Raw genomic sequence first — 23,163 nt, 5'->3', positions numbered from 1 at the left:
TATCTAACAAAATTGTTGATAAATGTATTTGTCGCAATCTTTATAAAGTTTTGCTCAGTATAATAAAGCTGAGGGCATAGAGTTGAGAGAGAGATATGAAGATTTGAAAGTAAGTACTAGATAAGTATAAAAATAAAGGTATTGCAATAATGTTTTCTAAGGAGATTAGAGAACCAAAGGAGATTAAATAATAGAGAATAAATGTGGCATATGCCTTAATTCCTGCTTTAGGGAGGCAGAAGTGGAGATCTGGGCTGAGAGAGACAGAGAGAGAGAGAGAGAGAGAGAGAGAGAGAGAGAGAGAGAGAGAGAGAGAGAGAGAGAGAGAGAGAGAGAGAGAGAGAGAACAGACACACATATAAAGGAAGAAATGAAGGACGAGGAAAGGGCATCATCATCCCTCTGCATCCAGTACCTTGAACAGTAGCATCCCAAAGGAAGTTTTCGGCAGTGCATAATGTGCTGAGGAGGGTAGCATAGAAGTGATGTCTATTCAGCCTCATTGGTGAGAAGAAGTTGGATTTTATTCCATGTGAGATGGAAAACCCACAATAGAAAAGAGGAGTGATGTAATTAGCTTTGTGTTTTAAAGGGTTTCCTTTGGTAAGGCATTAGTATACTTGTAGAGGCTGGAGTGAAATGCATTAGTAGAAAGGTAAACAGAGCTGATGACGAGGCTCCTAGTAGCCATTGTAACAAATGCAAAGTATTTTTGGAGTAGTGAAATGTTCTTGATATCTAAAAGGTCTTGTAATAATGAAAAGAACATAAGACTTGAGAGTGGCCCAGAAACACTCGTGTCCCTGTAAAGATGCTGCACTGCATTGGTAGAGCTACTGCGTGTGTCTCAACTTCAGCTTCTTCCCTTCAAAAATAAGGAGCTAACTCATGAAATAATTACAACTGCTAAACACGTAACGCATATTACATGTCAAGCCAGAGGTTTGGAGAATCAGTGGCTCATAAGCTTTGGCCACTTTTACTGATCAGTTGTCGTAAATCTGTGATTTGCCTGCTTTCTTAGTTTTTAAACAAAGGCTCAAAAATGGAATAACCAGCAAGAACCCTTCATGGAGGATGACAGAGATGAGTACCTGTTTCTCTGTTCAGCATGCTTTCAGACCTAAGAGTTGAGAATATATTCTTCAGTAAATGTTAGTGAAAACTAATGTAGACTCTTGAGTTTTCATTTGCTCTTTGCTGTTTAACACTGGTAGCATATAAGAGTACCTGGTTTAACAAGGGTAGTATATAAGAGCTCCCAGATTCCAGCCTGTCTTCTCATGTTCATGTTAAATAGCCTCAACCAAGCACTGCAGCTTTGATTGTTTTTAAACTCATTTCTATTTCACAACAATGAGAAATTGTGGTTCAGAAAGCTAATGGAAAAATGATGTGCAATAGAAAGGAAGGAAAGATTCAGTTCTGAATCTAAAGATGGAGAGTAATATAAAAATTCCTTACTCAGTCCCACTCTTGGTCAGCCACTGCATGAACCTAGGGGGTTAAGCTTTAGAAAGCATAGCTGCTTTAGGGAATGGAGAACAAAAGGAGAAGAGAAGCAGTGTTCTCTGGCATTAAATGCATAACAGCACAAGGGAAAATGTGACCAATTAGAAGTACATTAATGTATCTGAAATTTGCATGTCAGACTGGAAAGTTTAGGAATTGTAACAGTTACCTTAGAATGTTGGCCAAGTTCTGACCAGTTGGAAGAAACCATTCAACTTTTCCACAGATGTTGCTTATATGAAAGTCTTAACTGGGTTATAACTTTAGTGATGACTTTTCAGTACATTTCTCCATAATTCTTTTAAAATTACAAATGATATTTACTTCACTTTCCTTCTTTTCCCATTCCCTCCTTTATGAAATAATTATATCAAGACAGATAACTGTTTTTTTTTCTGAAGATCCTTCTATATTAGAAAGCTTAAATGGCATTTTTATTAGCCCTAGAAACTTTCTTGATTTTTCAAAGGTGACTCATCTGAGGCTTTTTTATAAATCCAAATTTAATAGAGAAACCATATACATATTAGACAGATTGAATTATATTTCTCCTGAACCTCAAATATGCTAGGCCGAGCATCCTATGTGACTACATTCAGATCCAAAGCATTTAGGGAACAATTATGGTTAATTGAAGTCATAGAGGTGGTTGACCCTACTCCTTTCATCAAATAGGATGAGTGTTTTTTTCAAGGCAGAAGGAGGAAACACCTGACTTTCTCTCCATTTAGTGGGCAAGGATGTAATCTGTTATAAGCCAGGCTAGAGGACTCTAGTAGGAAACCAAACTAGTCTGAGCTTTGAATTCTTTGGAATTCCAAGCCTCAAGTGATGTGAAAAGTAAAAACTAGAAATAGATCAACCCTAAATTTAGTATTGTAACATAAAGGACTAAAGCAAGCAAAGTCTTTCAAGACTGATCACAGCTAGAGGCGCCATGCTTCCTCAAACAGTGCTTCAGAACCATAGTAACAAGAAATCATGGTAGGTGTCCAAAAGCAGTAGAGCATGCAATATAACAGAGCACCCAGCAAAAAACTTATACAACCATGAATACATAGTAAAAGGCATAGACTAGGAAAAAAGGCAAGCATTCAGTAAATCATGGTGGCAAAATTCCTTGTCTGCCTCCAGAAGAAGGAGACTTGCTTTTTATCTATCATTATGTAAACACAGAACAGAACAAAGAAACTCAATTCAAATTATTTCCAAAAATCTTAGCTTATTTCCAAAAATGCCAAAATGACTAAGTGAAAACATGGGTCACATACTTCATGATGCACATATAAGTATGAAGTCTTTGAATACAATGAAGCAGCACTAGAATTAGTTCAAACAGTGGACAACTTAGGTTGTATGAACTTCAAAAGCTTCTGCACTAAGAAAGGAGCTTTCAACAGAGGGAACAGAAAGCTCACAGAATTGCAGATGATCTTTGCCAGCTACACTTTAAAGTGTTAACATCTAAAAGATATAAAGAACTGCAAATTCATACACTACTCCTGCCTACACATACATGGACAAATGAATTGTACTGTATGGACACTTCTCATAAAAGTCCAATTGGATAATAAATATTTTAAAATTGTTGAACAACCTTACATAGCAGAATATAACACAAAGTAAAGCTACTTTGATATTCTGAGTCCAGTCACAATGGCTGTTTCCAAGAAAACATGATAGCAAATGCTGATGAGCCCACAGGGTCACTCCTGTTTGTGGTATAAACTGTGCTTTCACTATGGAAACCAACCTGGAGGCTTTAGCCACAGAGAAAAAAATTAAACTGAATTAACAGGAAAATTAATAGGACTGGAAGATATTATATTAATGAGGAAACTTAAGAAAGATAAACATAACATGTTCTTTTCTTCTCCTATGTGGATCTTAGCTTCTAAATGTTAAATATGCTTATTCAAATGGAACAGGCATATGTAGAAGCCAGGAAACTGGAAATCGGTCCATGAGATAGGGCAGAATGTTTTAAGAACTGGGGTGGTGCAACAGAACTTCACATGAATCATGAAGGGGAAAGACTACTGAGATGGAAGGGTACAGCAGGGATAGAAAGGGAGGGAAGGAAAGAAGATATGCATAGGAACAAACATGGACTTTCAATCATTATTTCTTTAGAAATGTATCTAAATAGCAGTCACATTGTATTTGAATTTGCAAATACAAATAGAAAATAATTTTCTCTTGTGTAAATCTCTCATTCTAAAGCATTTTGTTTTGGCATCCCAGGCTAGCTCAAACAGTATATAGTAGCATAGGTACAAAATCTAGCAGACATTAATTTCATTCTTTTCAACTATGTCTCTTTTATTGTAAGATTATGAAAATCATTTTGGTACAATTGTTGCTGATTTGTGGCTGAGTATAAAACTATATTTTACCAAGAACTACAGAGAAATTCAGTGACACCCAGAAATGAATATACATTTTACTAATTACCATTATACTGCATGTTTACAAATGCTTTTATATGTAGGGACTCATAATTTATTGGGTTTTCACAAATTATGAATTACATACCCAAGGATCCTTAAATCCAGTGCAAGAATTCTGTGATTTGTGGCCACTGTGAGGCAAGTCTACAGCTTATTAAGAAGTATGGCTATTTCGTGGCCAAAATGGAGGCAATGCTAACTTTGGCATGCTCATTTCATTGACAATGCAAACTACACACTTTCCTTTCACTCCATTTAGCACTGCTTTCATTGTGTTTCATAAGTTTGTGTGTGCTGCACCTTCATTTTCATTGAACTCTAGAAAGTCTTCTAGAGTTTTTCTTTCTTTCTGCCTTTATCCAGTAGTCATTCAGTTGTTCCATTTCCATGAGGTTTTAGGCTTTCTGCTGTTTCTGTTCTTGAAATCCAGCTTTAATCCATGGTGGTCTGATAAGATGCAGGGGTTTATTTCAATTTGCTTGTATCAGTTGAGACTTGGTTTGTGACCAAGCATGTCATCAGTTTTGGAGAAAGTGGGCTAAGATTTCCACCTGCATGGGACAGCAGGAGTTTGGTCACACCTCCTGGGTACCTGGCTCCTGTCACATTGCTACAGTCTCCCACAGCCCCCCTGCAGAGAAGTGTGTGACTATCAGTCACACAGACAATGTCCCAAGCTTCTGGCATTCTGGCTAGACCCCATCCCAACAGTTACCTGACTATATCCAAGTATGTTCTTCTCCACAGTTACCTGATAGAACAAATCACTATAAAAGGGGCTGCTTGGCCCCTCCTCACTCTCTTTAAGCTTTCACCTTTATTACTTTCATCTCTAGACCTCCTTCTCTTTTTCCCTTCCCCCCCTCTCTCCATGTGGCTATGGCCAGCCTTTCTTTCTACCTTCTCTCCTTTCCCCTGTTTTTTCTACAATAAAGCTCTAAAACCATAGACTGTCTCTGCTCATCAAGGCCCACGGTGCTTAAATGATGGGGTAGGCTTTCTCCTAATGAGCTGCATCTAACCTCCTGCCAGAAGGCCTTCCTGAGCTCCAGCCATGGACAGACCAAGGACTCTTGCCAGCATGGGATCCACACACTGCCTCCCTCTCTCCCTGCCCTCTCTTCCCTTCTGCCCAGGGGCTGGGCCTGACAGAGCCATCTGAGCTGCCTGGAGGGTGGGGCATTCTGTTCTCAGCTCTTCCTGTGGTATCCAGCATGGGATGCCCAAGGCTGAGAACCCAGTACCTAGGGCTGCCCCTTGCCTACCCACAGCAGAGCTTGGATTCCATGGCTTGACACAGCCAGACACCCCCCCCCCTCGGGGGGGGGCGCAGAAAGCATGTGGCAGTTCTTCTGCCCAGAGCATTGGAACTCTGGTGGGACAAGGGTTTTCTCCCACTCATTCCCCCACACCCACTGTCGCTATTTCTTTTTGTTCTGTGTAATCCAACCTGATGAATGTGGCTATGTGATAAACTCTGTGTACAAGAAAAGTTAAACCAATATGAAATGAATTGATAACTGAATAAGTAACTTTTGCTAATATGACATAACTCATTAGTGATCAAGTCTAAAAGAAACAGAGTTCAGATAACAGCCTGCTAGTTTTGGACATACCTAATACTTCCTCTCTTAGCTACCTGCCATGCCCCTGCCTACAGATGCCAGATGTAGCTGTCTCTATAGATATTTTCTGTGAGCCTTTAAACATGACCTAGAAATAATGAAGCAGGTTATATTGGATATTAACAGAAAGATGAGTACCTTCTAAAAATAAAATACTTGCTGACTTACAAACTACTTCAAGTCTAAGACTGCCCTTGAATAATTATTAAATATTCACTTGTATATCTGCTTTCAAAATGTTTTTCATTAACAGTGTTTGTTACCATAGAAACATAAAGTAATTTCTACATAAATCAATAGAAAGGAAGAAATGTGATATGGTGATAACAATAATGATTATAAAATTTCAGTCTCTTTACATTTCGTGAAAATGGACATTTTCTTACATTTCTCTTAATGCTAAAATTAATTTGCTATCATTAATGTAAAATATTGAACTTTATGAGTCAAAGAAGCTAGTATCTTAAAAGAAAATATTCAGTTTATATCTGTATATCATCTTTGCCTCAAACTGATTCAAGTTCTTGAATTGTAATTCTATGGTGCTTGGCTGACCTGGTATGTTAAGGACTTGTCTTTAGGAAGTTTTCAAAGAATATGATGAAAAGTTTCAAAAGCTCTTTACCTTTTCACAGTAAACAGCCTTGTACCTATTTATATATGTTGACATTTTTATTTAAAAGATTAGATTTTTAAATTAAATAACTTGCTAATAATATATTGCATTCATTTCTCAAAGACTGTTTTCTTTGAGAAATCATGAATTTTTCAGTATTTTGTATAACTGTCAACAAAATTCTCAGTCTTATGTAATGTTTTAATTATGAAAATGTCAAGTAATATATTAGGGAAGGCTATTCCATCTAGTTGCTATTAGTTAAAACTTAACCAGTTAGTATGAGTTTAATATATTCTACACAGATATGTACCATATATTAATTTTATATGTGTCTATACACATGGTTATGCAATCATATATAATCAGTGAGGATTAAGAAGCAAGTAACTAAAAAATACTTTTACATTTGATAAATGTAATTTCATAAACTTAGATCTGCTTGAAAGTGATATTTGAGGAAAGTAATGAGTTTAATATTTTTCTGCTGGCCTTTGGTGACATATACACAACTATAACTATTCACTTTTAGATTTCTTCCTCCAGTGGTGACCTGAAAAATTAAATTTTTTGTTTCGGGTATTTTTATTCTTTCAGTTTCATCTGTTAATTAACTACTATGAATCATGAGCTAATCATGTCAGTGTATTAATTATTTTGTTATCACAATGACTTCCAGAAACAACTAAAAAAGGAAAGGCTTCTCTGGAGTCACTCTTTTATAGGACTTTAATCTTTTATGACAGTGACATCATGGCAGGGCATCTCAGTTCATGGGGCAGGGTCATGTGGAGGAGGCAGGACACATCTTAGTGGACCAAGAAGCAATGGACAAGCCAGGACACATGACTGTCCTAGGGACTTCCTTTTTTCGTCTTCGGTCTCCCTCCTAAAATTGCCACAAACTTCCCAGATAGTGGTATCAACTAGACAGCAAGCATTCAAGACATAAACCTCTGAGGGGCATTTCACATTCAATACATAATAATTTGAATATTATTGCTATATATTCATAATGCAAAGAAATTATATACCCACTTAGAATTGTCATAACTGCATGTGACCTTTTGTGACATATTTTTGACATGAAGTCAGTGCTCAACAATAGATGTTTGTCATAGCTTCTGCACTTCTAACAGAGCCAGGGCAGTGCATAGCTAATTGTTCACCGGAATCCACATGATAGACAATTTAGTAACTCCATGACCGATACTATAAGTTCAAGTATAGTAGGTACTATATGGTCAAGAATTTCTCATTGATGTCATATTTTCTCTGTATCTCTGTGAATTAGAAAGATGTTCCCTTTTACTTAAAAAATATAATTGGTAGAGGAGAAATTGAGTCGTGAGTTTGTTTTCTGAGATTTCATAGATTGTTGTTTGAAGATGAGATATAATGAAGGTGTTAGATTATCCAATGTTTTCTTACTACTGTATATTATCTGATTTGTCTGTTTTGGATACTGATAGGATTTCTCTTGATCCAAGTGTACGGAATCACTCCCATGATGCTAGCACTTGGGAGGTGGCCATGCTTTTAAGGCTTACCTGAGATATTTAATAGGTCCTAGCAAACCAGTGTCAAGGGAATGAAAAGGGGGAGAGACTATCAACAGGAAATTTCAAGTAGACACAATTTTGTTGCAAAATGTCTGAGAACCTATTCTGAGGAAGGTGGGAATCTAACAGAGGAGAAGAGAAAAGTAAGGGATGAGACTGTGGAAGGGAGTGTCCAGAAGGAGAAGGGAGAAAAGCCATGCCTTTTTTGTCTATTAACCCAATCTCATCCATGTTCCACTCTGATGACATTGCTTAACTTTAACTACCCCAGTAAACACCCTCTAGAAAAATTCAAGGATGTTGGGAGCTGAGTTTTTAATATATAGATTTTGAGGGACAGTCTACAAGGTTTATACTACAGCATCTATCCCAGACATATTGCCTGGCTGTGTTTTCTATTTTGTGTTGTGTATTTCTGGAGGCTGGGTGGGCAGAGTACAAATACAGTCACATTTTTCACAAGTTCATCATCTTCCAGCCCTCACTCTCACTTTGCTCTTTCTTCAGTTTTGTTTTTGTGCCCTTTACTTTCGTAGTGTAGCACATTCATTTAGTTCACATAGAATTAATGTTCTTCTTTCTCTTTTTGTCTGGAATGTCTGATTTACACACTTGATATTTCAAATATCTTTATGTTTAAATAAATAGTTATGCCTTGCCAAAGCATTTTTACAAGAATGAAATAAACCTCCACATCTGTAAAGAACATTAAAAACCCATTTATTATAGACTAATCTTTATGTGGTAGTCATAAGTTTATGACTATCCTTGAGAAGTTTGAGTATGTTTAATATATTCAGATGTATGAAATTACTAGCACATGGATGGCCATAAGATAAGTTCTCAGTTTTTTGTAGTTCTCAATGAAATGAACTTGAAGTTCAAATGTTATGGTTTGGTCTAAGCATCTGTACTATGGTTATTTGTCTCAACAGCCCTGGCAGAAGAGGTTGCTGAGGATAGATGGTGTAGACTGGTTCTTGCAGGATGCCTCCCTGTAGCTCTGATGACTTGTCCTCTGAGGTTTTTGTAAGATGTCCTATTCCTACAGCTGTACATTTGCAGGCATTTTTTGACAAACTGAGTTTATAGCATTTAGAGTTACCCACTGAGCCATCTACTTTCAGTAACAGTTGGTTTCCTAAATGAATTGGCAAGTAGGCATATCACACTAGCACACTGTTTTATTGTCTCTTGTGTTAGAAATAGTTTCATTTAGAAGAGAAAATAAAACCCTTTGTGCCCAGAGTGACCTTTAGTAATTCTTTAAGAATCGTTATGCCTAAGGAAATGACAAAATGTAGTTTGAATAATGTACTGGTGCTAAAATGTCAAATTTTTGAAACATCTATTTTATAGCTTTCCTGAATGTCTGAAACAAACACCTCCCTGGGATTTAACAACTTGTGTGCCTACATGCTTAGATAAACAATAAATTGCTTTCATCTTTGAACAAAAGTTGCCATGACAACTTGGCATGCTTAGCTATAGAAGTCAGTAGCAAGTCTTTAGCTTAACTTCAGTGCTTTCCAGACATGATAATATTGTTCTTAAGATAGTCTGACTTCGCTGAAAATTGAAGGAATGGTTTTACAAAGTCACAGCAATTTTATATATATATATATATATATATATATATATATATATGTGTGTGTGTGTGTGTGTGTGTGTGTGTGTGTGTGTATCCCAAAGTTGTGCATAATTTGCAGATAATTTCTTCTCTTGTTACAATGCTATTTATCACAATATGTACAAATTATTTGTTTTAATAATTAAAGAAATTAGGTATTAGCTATCTTTAAAGCAAACTCTACTCTTAATTGGTGAAACCTTATTCACTAATAATTCTGTGCTATTTCCACCACATGGTTGAATCAGATACACAATATGCCTAAGGATTGTATTGAGGACTTTAATGCTACTGAATTCTTTTTTTTAAAAAAAGTAACTTGTAACACTAACACTTATCAGGTGTTTTCCCCAAAGCCACCTTTTTCTAATACTCATTATAACTAAATAAATTATTACTCTTTGATGTTTTGAACTGATGATGCTTTTTGGCACGTTATGCATTGCCATTTCTCCCTTCTCTCTGTGTTACCTTCATTTTCAGCAGGTTGATCATGCTGCCAAAATGGCAGCAATATCAACTCTCACATGTAAATCTCCCAGCAAGCAGAATAAACTTATGTCCTCTGTACCCCTAAGTGCCTTTTCAATGGTCCACCTTGGAAATTATGTTCACATGCCCACAACACTTTGTGACAGGTAGAAAGAGCAACATAAGCAATGACTGGTTCTTGCTCTAATGAAGAAGTCCAGGTAGGAGGGTGGCATGAGGGAGCTGGAACAGACACTGGAACATGACACAATGCTTTGCTCCTCATGAGTCTTCCTATTAAGCTGTGTTTGGAAGACTAGGATACTCACAGGAATACCTAGACTCCCAACTTCAGAGCATATCTTTTCCTCATCCTTTGGGTCTCCTCTTTTCTTTTTGCTTTGCAGACATTTCTCCAATGTGGACACACAGAGGAATCTGCCCAGAACCCCAAATGTAATTAGAACTTTATTAAATGAGTTTATTAAACTACAAACTTTATTAAAGTAAAAACTCAACCTGTGATTAACATTCATTGTCCTCAGAATTTCCATGTTGACCTTTAATATTTCTTTTAAGGATAATGCAAAATCTCTTTGAATACTGCTTAGATATAAACATTATGCTTTCCATAATCAGTTTCTGTCCACATCTACCTGGTGAGCTGTGAAGACTACATTAGATTCAACTTTGGAACAAATGGCTTGATTCTCCAATTTTATGACCATAACACTCTGATAATAAATGTGTTAGACAAAATTTACTTCCTGAACTTGTATTGCTCAAATCTAGACAATCTTCTCAGTAGACTTTTTTTTCCCTCATATTTACTTTAATGTTCTCAGATATCTTTTTATTTTGTGATACCTCAACTTGATAAACAGTATTGCAATTGTATGTGTTTGTATGTAGTTGTACATATTTCTAGGGTATGTGTACATTTGAGAGCACTGGATGGGTGTCTGTATAATATCTGCAGTTGCCAGAGGTTGATATTGGCTGAATTTCACTATAATTTAACAACTTATTATGAGTTAGAGTCACACACTGAGTATAGAGTTCACAAGTTGGAAGGATAGTGGATCAATGAGTTCCAGTGATTTGCACTTTCCCACCCCCTTTCTCATAGTGCTGAATAAACAGGCCCATCTCTTTGGGGCTGGAGAGATGGCTCAGTGGTTATTCCAGAGAACCCTAGTTGGGTTACTAACACTCCACTCAGATATGCCCCAACCATCTTTGACTCTAGATACCTGGATATCAAAGAGCCCTTTTCTGACCACATGTCAGACAAAAATGCATATAAAATACATAAAAATACATATCAATAAAAGTGAAATACTTTTAATCATACACTGTGGCATGTCCGGCTTTTACTTGGTTGATTGGCACCCAATCACAGATCATATTTGAATGTCAAGTGCTTACAATAGAGGAGCCATCCTCACATCCTTTATAGGCATCATTGAATTTTGTGGCTAATTACATGTATGTGATCTGTATTATCCAAGTGCCATATGGTTTTAAAACATCCATTTTCCCCATTGAGCCTGAAACATAAATAAAGTCTCTGTGAAGAGCACTGTAGTGAGGCCCATACTAAGAACTCAAATAGAAGTAGATTTTAATAATCCAAATTAAGCAATTATCTGAATTTCTAGGATCATTCACTAATAGAGGCCCCAATATATTTTTTTTAAAGAATGAACGAATTTTTGTCACTAACTATAATTATATAGTTCAGATACTCATTAAATATTTCTAAATCAAGCATTTTTGTCTTGTTATCAGTTATGTCTCTATAATTGATATTATGATCAAAAAGAAAACATATTGTGCACAACGTTTTAATTTGCTTCTATGTTCTTGTATATTTAAATGTTTCTTCTAAAGAGCATGACTTATGTTACGTGTATAATTTCATTTTAACTCACTGTGCTACATCTACTTGAGTCATTTGCTAGTGTGAAGGTCACTGCTACCTTTAGTCATAGAAGAATTATTTAAGAAAGTAAAATTATAGAAACTTTCCTGCTGTTAATGCTCCTCTTTGTCTACCAATGCAGGAGGACACGGATCACAATTACTACATTTCTCGGATATATGGTCCAGCGGATTCTGCCAGCCGGGATCTGTGGGTCAACATAGACCAAATGGAAAAAGACAAAGTGAAGATTCACGGGATACTTTCCAACACTCATCGGCAAGCTGCAGTAAGTGCCTTGACATTTAATAGTTCTTTTCTCCACAGTGAGAACAGCATCCAGTTAATATGTGATTGCCTTCCACATGCTCAATTCTGTGATCATCATATACAGCTATATATAACATACTAAGGAAAACAAGAGAACTGTTTCAATTAGCTCATTATTTCAGCCATACTGTGTCAGATAAGTTACATATTTTTCCCAAGAAGTGGTTCATATTGGACTATTTTCCGTTTATGCAATCGTTTAAAAGCTGCTTGTACTTGAATACTATCCTATAATAGATTTTATTGATTCTCATGTCAGGAAAAAAATGACAAAGTACATTTATACTTCTGATAATGTGTGATGACCAAGTTACAGGCTTGAGTGAAGAACCTGAATTGAAGGGAAAGCATATAATACAGAATGCATCAAATTTATATACTGGCATCATTATTTACCAATTGCCTTTCTAGAAGCAAATAATTTATTTTAAGGCGTGGTTTTGTCACTACTCAAGTAGCATTGGTGTGGATATATTCACACCATACTTGTGTATGTGAAATTGTCATTGATATCTGATTTTTTTGTACCATGCTAGATGCTTAAATGAATTGGCTCTTTTGGTCTTCAAAATAGCATAACAATTCAGACATTATTGAAATGACACTGGCCTCCACATCCATACTGTGGCATACCCTGCCCCCCATATTCACCTCTCTCTCTCTCTCTCTCTCTCTCTCTCTCTCTCTCTCTCTCTCTCTCTCTCTCACACACACACACACACACACACACACATAGCTACATATATACACACAAATATACATAAGCATACATGAACAGAAAATCACATAAAAACAAGTTAAGCACACAAAACCCAAACATTTGAGCACACACAAATGAATACACAGAAATGGATACACACAGGCATACATGAATATAGGCACACATACACACAAAGACAAACACATAAAACTTATATATATATAAACACATAAAACACACATATACAAATAAAAACATGGGCATACACATACAGAGGCTTGCATACACACAGGCACAGATGAACACATGTGCATACACACATCTACACACACACACACACACACACACACACACACACACACACACACACACTCACACACAGAAAACAACTCTTCTTGTACATCTTACCCTGAGGCTTCCTAACCCACAAGAGAAAACAGGAAATAGGAAGCAGGATTTACTTGAGGGCAGATTTTTCTCATGTCTCACAGACAATCCTTGATGCAAAACTTTCTAGTAATTTAGATAGAAACAGAATTTAAATTTAAGCCCTAAGGGAAGGTGTGTGGTTTTCTCAAATCTTATCACCAATTTATAAAATTTGAATGCTCATGGGTGTGCATTTTGTCAACAAATTTAACCAGAGAAATCAAATTTAGATTTTGCTAGGGCAAGACCCAGGGGTGAATAATTAATACTATTCTGGTCAAACAAGGGATAAAGGGGGACAGTCAGAAGACTGGGGATCCATGAAGAAGCAATGCTGGCCCCTTCCTGATTCCTCACAGTGAATGAGAGGAGGGGCAAGACAATGTCTTACTGGGAACTTAATTTAAAGAAAACAACTGCCTTTCACTCACCATCATCTGTAATGTCTGTCATAGTTTGTAGTTGTGCATGAATATTCTAGAAGGAGAGGAGGAGGGAAGACATAAATTAGGACTTCCTTCTCTTTCAATATTAAAAAAAAAAACAAAGTAAAACTTTGCAATCAGTTAATTTGTGTTAACAATTCAAGTCACTCCATTTTCCCTCTCAATTTTTATTTCAAATTGTAATCCATAGTGTTTATGTAATACCTATGCACGCTAGACTCTAAGTTTGTGTGTGAATGTACACTCTCTCCACTGTACATTTGTTGATGTTACACTTCATAAATCATTATTTAAGATCTCTATAAATTGGATGCTAAAGACTAATTGTGCAGTGAACAGATCAAAACAAGGAGTATGCCTTCCTAAGTGTTGGGAAGTAAAACTTTAAACAAACCCATAGCATATGGCAAGCACTGAAGCAAACATTCTCCCCTAAAATTTCTACAGTTATTTGAGCATTTTTATCCTTTATTCAGAGTCACACAGTTATGGGATAGCTGTTCAAACATTTCTGATTTTAAACCTAGAAGCCAGCCTGGACTTGTTTCTTCTCCTCTGTGCTGACATTTTATGTTCTGCAGTTCTGTGGGTTTCTTTCTATATTTCCAAATCCACATTACTTAACTCGGTGCTTGATGCAGAGTTTGATGCAATAGCCAGACACATTAGAACTGTTCTGCCCTGAAACCATTGATGACATTCTCATTGGAAACTCCTCCAGATTCATCTCCATGTTAACACAAGGAGTCTGGGGTTGAAAATTAGGAGACCTTGCCTCCCACTCTCATTTTCTCAGATTCTGACCTCTCTGTACCTCAATTTTATAACTTGAAAGAAAGTGATAAAAATACCTACCTACCTATCCAGAGTTATTGTGAGATTAAAAAAGAAACCATCACTAAAGGAAACTGGAGACCTTAAAAGATTAATGAGTTTGTAGAATTTTGTTTTTAGAAAATCCTAATAATTTTTTATAAGAAAATGTTAACCACCTGCTCGGAAATGAATCTTTCTGGTAGAGTGCTCCCTAGCATGCAGAAACTTCTAGAGCTTGTGCCTCAGAACTAAGTAAACTGGATGTGGTAGTGATATCTGGAATCCTGGTATTGGACAGGTGTAAACCAGAGCATCAGAAGTCCAAGGTCATCACCGCTTAAATAATGATGTCAAAAACAGCATTGTGCCACATGAGGCAGTGTCGCAAAAATAAGAAAGAAATCTGTTTCAAAAGCAAAAGCTCACTAAAAAGAGGAAATAACACAGTGATTAAGAGCATGTGGGGAACTTTTCGAATTCACTTCCTTGCAGCCACATCAGGTGGTCACAACTACTGTAACCCTAATATCAAGAGCTCTGGTGCCTTCTTCTGGCTCTTCAGAAACTTGTATGCCCACATGAGCATATTCTCACAGAGACACTCACACACACACACACACACACACACACACACACACACACATATGCATATATGAATACATAGCACATCATACACACATATATACATAATTGAAAGTAAAACAAATCCTAAAGTTTTGTTAAAGTTGTTGTGAAAGTGCATGAATGGTCCCAGCAAAATATTCAGAACCATGACTAATGACTAGAGCATGATCAAAGAATAATTTACTTTTTAAATTTATTTTAATTTAATTTTGGTCAAGGAAGGAACTTATACTAAAACCAATCAGGTTTTAGGGTAAAATTGAGTTATGTAAAGATACAGAAGTACAAAGATGAGGCTCAGTACAAAAGGCACCTTAGAGGAGTCGATGTCCTTGTTCAAGGGGACCAGATAGCAAGATAGACAGGCCAAATGACTGACATATTGATAGTGGATAAATGGTAGATACATGGAGAATATACCTGGTCAGTGAATGGATAGATACATATGATAGCAAAACTGTTGCATCTCTACATCATTATATTGCTGTCTTCCTTTTACTGAGCAATTGTGATGTATTTTTGTCCCAACTAAACACTCTGATTTACTTTTTCTTTTCTCCTTTCATTGATGTGAATGTTGATTGTTTAATTGAGAAATAGCAGCAGAATGGATTGCTTGGAGTGCTCTTCATTTCACTCCTTTTATAATGTGGGTAAGGTTTGTAATGACTCTAGATGTTCTTCTCATCTGAGGATTGCTTCAAATTTTTAGTCTTCCTGTGGACTCCCTGTCCTCTTTGGGTCCTGCAATCTTTCTCTCAATTCTTCTGTAAGAATTCCCAAGCTCAAATCTTTGCATTCGCTGCTGTGGGGAGCCTCTTAGAGGACATTCATGTTAGACTTCTGTCAGTAAGCATAACAGAGTATCATTAATGCTATTAGGAATTAATTTTCCCCGTGGGATGGGTCTCAATTTGGGGCAGTCATTACTTGGCCATTCCTTCAGTCTCGAATCTATGTTTGTCCCTGTATGTCACGTTTGGATTGAAGGTTTTATGGGTGGGTTGCTGTTCTTATCCTTTCTCTGGGAGTCCATTCTGGCTAAAAGAAGTGGCCATTTCAGGATCTATGTCACCAATGCTAGTAATCTCAGCTAGAGTTGCCTGAATAGACTCTCTTTGACTTTTCCCCTTCTGAGGTCCCATCCTAGAGATTCCACCCGCCCCCAGTCGATGTCCTTTCTCTTTCCCCTGCTCGCCCTATATGTGATCCCCTGTCCTGCCCTACACATCTCTTATCACCTCTTTCACCCAGTTCCCTTCTTCTTTCAACCTCCAATATATTTTTGGTTTCTCCTTCTGAGAGAAAGATTCAACCATCCTCCTTTGAGCCTTTCTTATTAGTTGGCCTTTTGGGGTATTTTGATTATAGCATGAATATCCTGTACTTTATGGCTAATATCCACAAATAAGTGAGTACATACTAGGTATGTACTTCTCGGTCTGGGTTGCATCACTGAGAATGATATCTTCTAGTGTCACCCATTTGCCTGAGAAATTCATAAAGTCCTGATTTTTTAATAGCTAAGAAGTATTCCATTGTGTAGAAATACCACATGTACTGTATCTATCTTCCATTGAGAGCCATCTAGGTTTTGAGTTTCTGTCTATTACAAACAGAGTGGCTATGTCAGGGTTCTTGCTGTTTCGTCAGAAGAGCTAAGATGGTTGATCAGCACCGATATCTTGTGGCTCACCACCATCTACAATGATGATTATGGAGAATCAGAGCTTCCCTTCAGGTCTCCCTGGGCATCTTGACACAAGTAGTATACATGCACTTGCGCGCGCGCGCGCACACACACACACACACACACACACACACACACACACACACACACACACACAGAGTTATACACATAAACACATAAAATAAAAATAAGGAATAATCTTGAAATTCATGCCTGAGCTTATTATATTAAATTGTTGTTAAATATTGTTTTAGTGTTTTACTGCTGTGAACAGACACCATGACCAATGCAATTCTTATAAGGACAACATTTAATTGAGGCTGGCTCACAGGTTCAGACATTCAGTCCATTATTATCAAGGCAGGAACATGGCAGCATCCAGATAGTTGTGGTACAGGAGTAGCTGAGAGTTCTGCATCTTCATCTAAAGGCTGCTAACAAAATACTGGGTTCCAAGCAGATAGGATGAGGGTCTTAAAGCCCATGACCACAGTGACATACCTACTCCAGCGAGGCCACACCTACTCCAACAGGGCCACAGCTTCTGATAGTGCCACTCCCTGGATGAAGCATATATCATCATCATCATCATCATCATCACCACAAACATTTTTTTTTTCTGCATTGAGATTTTTTCACCAGGGAGGGACACTATTCTCTCTATAAAACCAAAGGTACTCATTGAAGACAGTGTTAATGAGACTACTTATAAAAGAATTCTAGATAGATATATACTCACCTTTGGAAAGTCCCAAATGAGGTAAACACTATACATTTCTATTCAGTCCCACTGATCTTTCCTATGCATGAATGTTGCTAAAGGTTCAATGTGTAAAAGGTACTTACCGTCTATGATGCCTGATGACCAGAGTCAGATCCCTCAGACTATGATGGTAGAAAAGGAAAAGATAAAACTTCTGTTAGTCTATGTCTATCTAGAATTCTTTTATACCAGTGTAGTTACCACAGATGGCTTGGATGTGAGTATGCACTTTGCCAACAACAAGTGTGATCTTAAGTGTGATATTTATTTTTCTTCATTTGTTAAATGGGAATAATAACAACTCTGAAGTTCTAAGATTGTCACAATGATATGTCACAATGTAGATGTCACAATCTACAATAGAAGGATGTAGCACTTGTACTCTACTTAAAACAGTACCTGACCCAATGTTCTAGGTGCTTTGTACTTTAAAAATAATACTTGGTTTGCAAATAATTAACTTTAAAAATGGAACCTTTCTTTTCTAAGGGGAATACTGAAATCTACTGAGAATAGGAATGGCATTGTGGAGCTTTAAATACACTCATAGGAAAATTCTGTTGCCCTGCCCTGTTTGAGCATCACTGATGCAGGACTGGTTCAGCAATGTTTCCTGCTATATTCAGTCAAAAACAGGGTTTCCCAAGTCAGCTCTTTAATACTTTTCAGTGGAAAGTTTCATGGAATGTATGTTCAACCAAATAAACATATTGAGATGATGTTATCCAGAAACCAATCTGCTTGATATTTTTAACATGTTAAACACTTGTCAGCATTTCCTTTCAGCAATGGTTTCAGAGTTTCAAATATCACATATGTGCATAGGACCTCCCTTTCCAAAATGAATTTAAAGAGAAAATACCAAAAAGACTGGACATGTATGAGAAATGCAGGACTTTAGCTCCCATCTCCTGAATCCAGATCTGAGTAAAGTCAGATTCTACTGAAGTCCAGCTTGATGTTCGAGCAGGTTTACTGTATTGTGTAAAAGAGTATTGAGCAGTTATTTACAGAGGCATGGACAACTCAAAGGATAATTAAAACTGTACCTAGAATGAGTGAGAAATCATGAAAGCTAAAACACTGCAGTTTTGTCCACAATCCTCAGGCATATAGGCAGCTCTGTGGGATTTTTTTTCTAGCAAGCTCCGCTTCTCCGAAAACAAGTCCAACCCCAACATTTGTCTCTTGCTTCTGTTACCTTGGATAGGGGTCCTGTGTAGCTTGTTGATTTCAGGAATTTCTTATGGCTTGTGGGAATTTAAATTTATGAAAGATTTTGTTTTGTTTTGTTTGCTTTACTTTTAAGGTAGAGACATAGTAGATTGGAGTACAGATACTATATTCTGCAGACTCCAATGTATAGACTCCAGTGGAGTTTAATTCCTGAAGAGACTTCCAGTGAAATTCCCCTCCAATTTAGTACATTACAGACATGAACTGGACACTCGATTACTGTTTGTTCGGGTAGAAAAAGACAAGACACGGTGATAATTTCCTTAATCTCTAATTCTGACAAGGCAGTAATCTCATTTGTATGCTGCATTTCCAAGTTTATGAATATTCCTCTTGATAAGTGTTGCATTATATCCAGAGTTAATTAAACTTTAGTTTGTGATGACAAAAAATGCTGGAGAGGTTATAATGTCTAACTCTGAAAATCAATCGTATAGATCGGTTGTACTTGTGAAAAGTGTCGCCTTCCCAGGATTGTGTGTCTGCATATTGACCAGCTCCCTTAAGTGGACATTCTGATTTTTAAATTAGGTGTTCAACTATCTCAGTCACTGGATTAGCAACCTATATCCTGCTGACCATTCCCATAATGCGAGAATTGGTAAAAATATCCCATTTTTACAAATTTTATATGGGACAAGTCATTAATTTTTCTGCCTGTTCCAGCATTTCATTTAAATTGTGTGAGGACCATTTGTTGCCTGGGAGCAAAATCTACTTTAAATTCAAAGTCATTTGCTTTGCTGGTGTCAGTACATACACATCTCTCCATATTCTGTTCAGTCTCTTTAATATTTTCCTGTCATACCAGCCGTCACTTTTATCTTTTCCCAGCCATGCAGCTGTACAGTCATGAATCACTGAGTAAAGGTGCTACATTCTGAGAAATGTGTCCTTAGGTCATGCAGTCACTGACAATTTCAGAGAAGGTTAAGAGTTAAGTATATAGATGAGTTAAATATGGGACCGCTGTTGTATCTGTGCTTGTAGATGGCTGGAATGTTGTTACACAATGCAAGGACATGATTATATTTATATCATTCCACTGTCTTTAATGTCTATTCCTTTTATAGGTGAATGTATTTCTATAACTGCACATGCGAGAGAAAGATAATACTAAGAAATGTTAAAAATCAACTAAATGTAAGTTTAGAAGAACTGGAGGGATAAAAATGGAGAAGAGACTGAAGGAAACGTGGGATCCATTTCAAGGGGAGGCTCCAAGGCCTGCTACTATTAATGATGCTATGGTGTGCCTGTGGAGAGTAGCCTAGCATGGGTGTCCTCCAAGAGGCCCAACAAGCAGCTGACTGAGAAAGATAAAGATACATACACCCTATGATTAGGCTGAAGTCTGGAACCCCTGTGGTTGGATTAGGGAAAGGCTAGAAGAAGTGCAGGAGGCTGAAGACCCCATAGGAAGTCCAGAGGTTTCAACTAACCTGAACCCCTGATATTCTCAGATACTGAGCCATCAACCAGACAGCATACACTTAGTCCCAGGCCCCTGATACATATACAGCAGAGGACTGCCTAGTCTGACATCAGTGGGAGAAAATGTGCCAAACCTTGGAGAGACTTGAGGCCCCAAGGAGTGAGGAGGCCTGGCAGGGGTGTGAGGTGGAGGTAGGGGACTTACTCTTGAAGGCTGAGGGGAAGAGGAATGCGATAAGTAATTGTGGGAGGGCGGGGCAGACAGTGTGTGTGTGTGTGTGTGTGTGTGTGTGTGTGTGTGTGTGTGATGACTAGATTGTATAAAATAATAAAATTAAAAATTATGAATATTTGTTATATAAAACTAACAAAAGAAATAGAAACATCATATCTTTCATTGTACAGAAATATTAACTGTATCATGGCATAAATTCTACTAGAAAACATTTTCCTTAATTAGTTTAATTCTTTCTTATAATAGCAATTGATAGTGTGTGCAAATATTGAGAGAATACACCACAATAATTTTCTGCAATTTATCAGGAACTAAATGAAAAAAATTATTTAGTAAATGAATTTTAATGAAATATTGATATGGTGACATTCATAAGCACAATACGATTAACCATATGGATCTGTACTTAATAGAAATGTTGACACCGTTTGGTCATTTGATCCTTGTAATCACATCTTCAAGGAGATTCTTGACATCAAGGCTAAATGCTTATGAAGCCATAATGCGACCATGCAGGCTAGTTATTGTCAACTTGTTACAAGTTAGAATTATCTGAAAGGAGGAGAAAATGTTTCATAAGACCTTACCTATGGGGTACTTTTAAAATTAGTGATCAATATGGGAGGAACCAGCCTCTTTTGGGTGGTCAGCAGTTTCTTAAGAAAGTAAGCTGAGCAAGCCAGTATGTAGTACCTCTCCATGGTATCTACATCAGCTCCTACCTTAGGTTTCTGCCCTGTTTGAGTGCCTGTCCTTACTTTCTTCAATGATGTGCTGCAATGTGGAAATGTAAGCTAAATGAAGTATGTCCTCACTGATTTTTCTCTTAGTCAAGTTGTTTCTGCAATAGAAACCCTACCTAAGACAGCCACTAACCCAACAGATACCATGTAATTTCAGGTGACTCTGATTACAAAATCCTGCTAGAGTATTCAAAAACTAGAAAAAATAATAAAAAATTAAAAACTAAGTCTCACTCAATGACATGTCAAAGATGTGCCTTATAATTAGATTTCAGGCAATGGTGCTCATTGGTTAAGAGCAAAGAATTTTATTATCAGAACCTATATTAGGTGATTAACAATTTTCTGTAACTCCATGTCCAGAATGATCTATTTTCTCTGGCATGATCAGGTGCCAGCACTCATATGCATATACACATACACACACCCACACATGTACACATTATTATCAAAATGATATAATAACATGATAAAACCCCTTAGAACTTAATCTTGGACAGCACATATAAGGTTAACATGATATGTGATTATAAAACCATAGTCACAAATAGCTATAGCTGCCTTCAATTCACAATGAATTATCTGCCCTCAATAATTCTACAATCTCTTCAAACATGGTACCTGAATTGTCTTTCACCATAAGACCAATGATTCATTTGCTTGTCTGGAAAATTCTAATTTCACATCTTTCCATAAAAGCTAAGACACTTATGATATTTAATTTCTTTTATTATGCTTCTTATACTCTTTAAATTTTAGTTCTGAGTTTTAAAATTATAGTCAATGCTGGGGATAGAACATTTATGCTATACTTTGACATGTCCATTCTTGTTTTCCCTTAGACCACTTATCCATTAATTGAGCCTTGAGGTAGCCATTTCCCTTAATCATTTTCCCCTTTAACATTAAATATTTCCTGGGATAGCTTAGTGTCTAAGGTAGATTTATTATACTGTTTTCTGTGTGATATTTTGTGGTTGCTACTGTATACTATTTTTCATGGTGCTGAGAGTTCCCCTAGTCTTTGGGTTGCAGAAGAGTTCCCTGACACTTTTGGGTCACTTTGAATTAATGTTTATTGCATAGTTAACGCATGCAATTCTAATTAGTAACAGCAAATGTTCTTACAGTTAACAGAAATGACCTTTACTCCCGCATCCATCAGCTTCGTTCACGTCCCTGTGGCTTAGCGCTCTTCCAGCTAGAAATCTACATGGTCACCATATTCCTTATCCCCAGTTTTCAGGATCCGAAGTGGAACTTATCTATTACTGTATATTACTGTATTTACTGTAGTCTTTTTCCTGCGTTCCATGCACTGAGATCCTTTAAAAATTAGGATATATTACTATACAATGGTGGTTATTATAAATTTTATACATTTAATTCATATGTAGGGCTGTCTTGTCTGTATGCGAGTGTGCACCATGTGCATGCCTATTGCCCAGTGGGGCCTAAATGTGTTATATACCCTCAAACTGGAGTTACAGATAGTTGTAAGCTGCCAAATGTGTACTGAGAATCAAAGCTGAGTGAGGTGGAAAGATAACAAATGCTTTTAACTGCTGAGCCATCTCTCCAGCCCCATAGACTGAGTCTCATCCATGCATATAATGTGTTTTAGACTGTATTTATTGCCCTGATTACTTACAGATATCACCTTTCCCCCTTGGGTCCTATTGTTTTATTTTCCTCTTATTGTCCCTTATACATTTACATTTTCTTTAAGACTCCCTATGTGCAGGAAAACACATGGTATCTGCCTTTCTGAGTCTGGCTTTTGCCTTACATGCGGATCTCTAGTTTCATCCATTTTCCTGCACATAATGTGATTCAATTCTTCTTAATAGCCCAATGGTCATTGTGTACGGATATAACCTTCTTTATTCATTTATTTACTGAGAGCTTTAGGCTGATTCTGTAATTC

At 37.0% G+C, this 23,163-nt stretch overlaps 1 protein-coding gene across 4 annotated transcripts in view; it reads left to right on the top strand.

Annotated features, from left to right (window-relative positions):
* Plxdc2 (plexin domain containing 2) overlaps window positions 1–23,163 on the top strand; it is a 395,182-nt gene that overhangs the window by 174,506 nt on the left and 197,513 nt on the right. For all 4 annotated transcript variants that reach the window (XM_029470933.2, XM_021154117.3, XM_021154114.2 and 1 more), the window contains one exon: window positions 11,933–12,079. In XM_029470933.2, the coding sequence (XP_029326793.1) occupies window positions 11,933–12,079 (147 nt within the window). The remainder of the gene's footprint in view (window positions 1–11,932; window positions 12,080–23,163) is intronic.

Source organism: Mus caroli, unplaced genomic scaffold, assembly GCF_978045245.1.
Source record: "Mus caroli unplaced genomic scaffold, Mus_caroli_1 scaffold_2, whole genome shotgun sequence".
In the NCBI taxonomy this organism is placed as follows: Eukaryota; Metazoa; Chordata; class Mammalia; order Rodentia; family Muridae; genus Mus; species Mus caroli.
This window is presented reverse-complemented; position numbering and strand designations above follow the sequence as displayed.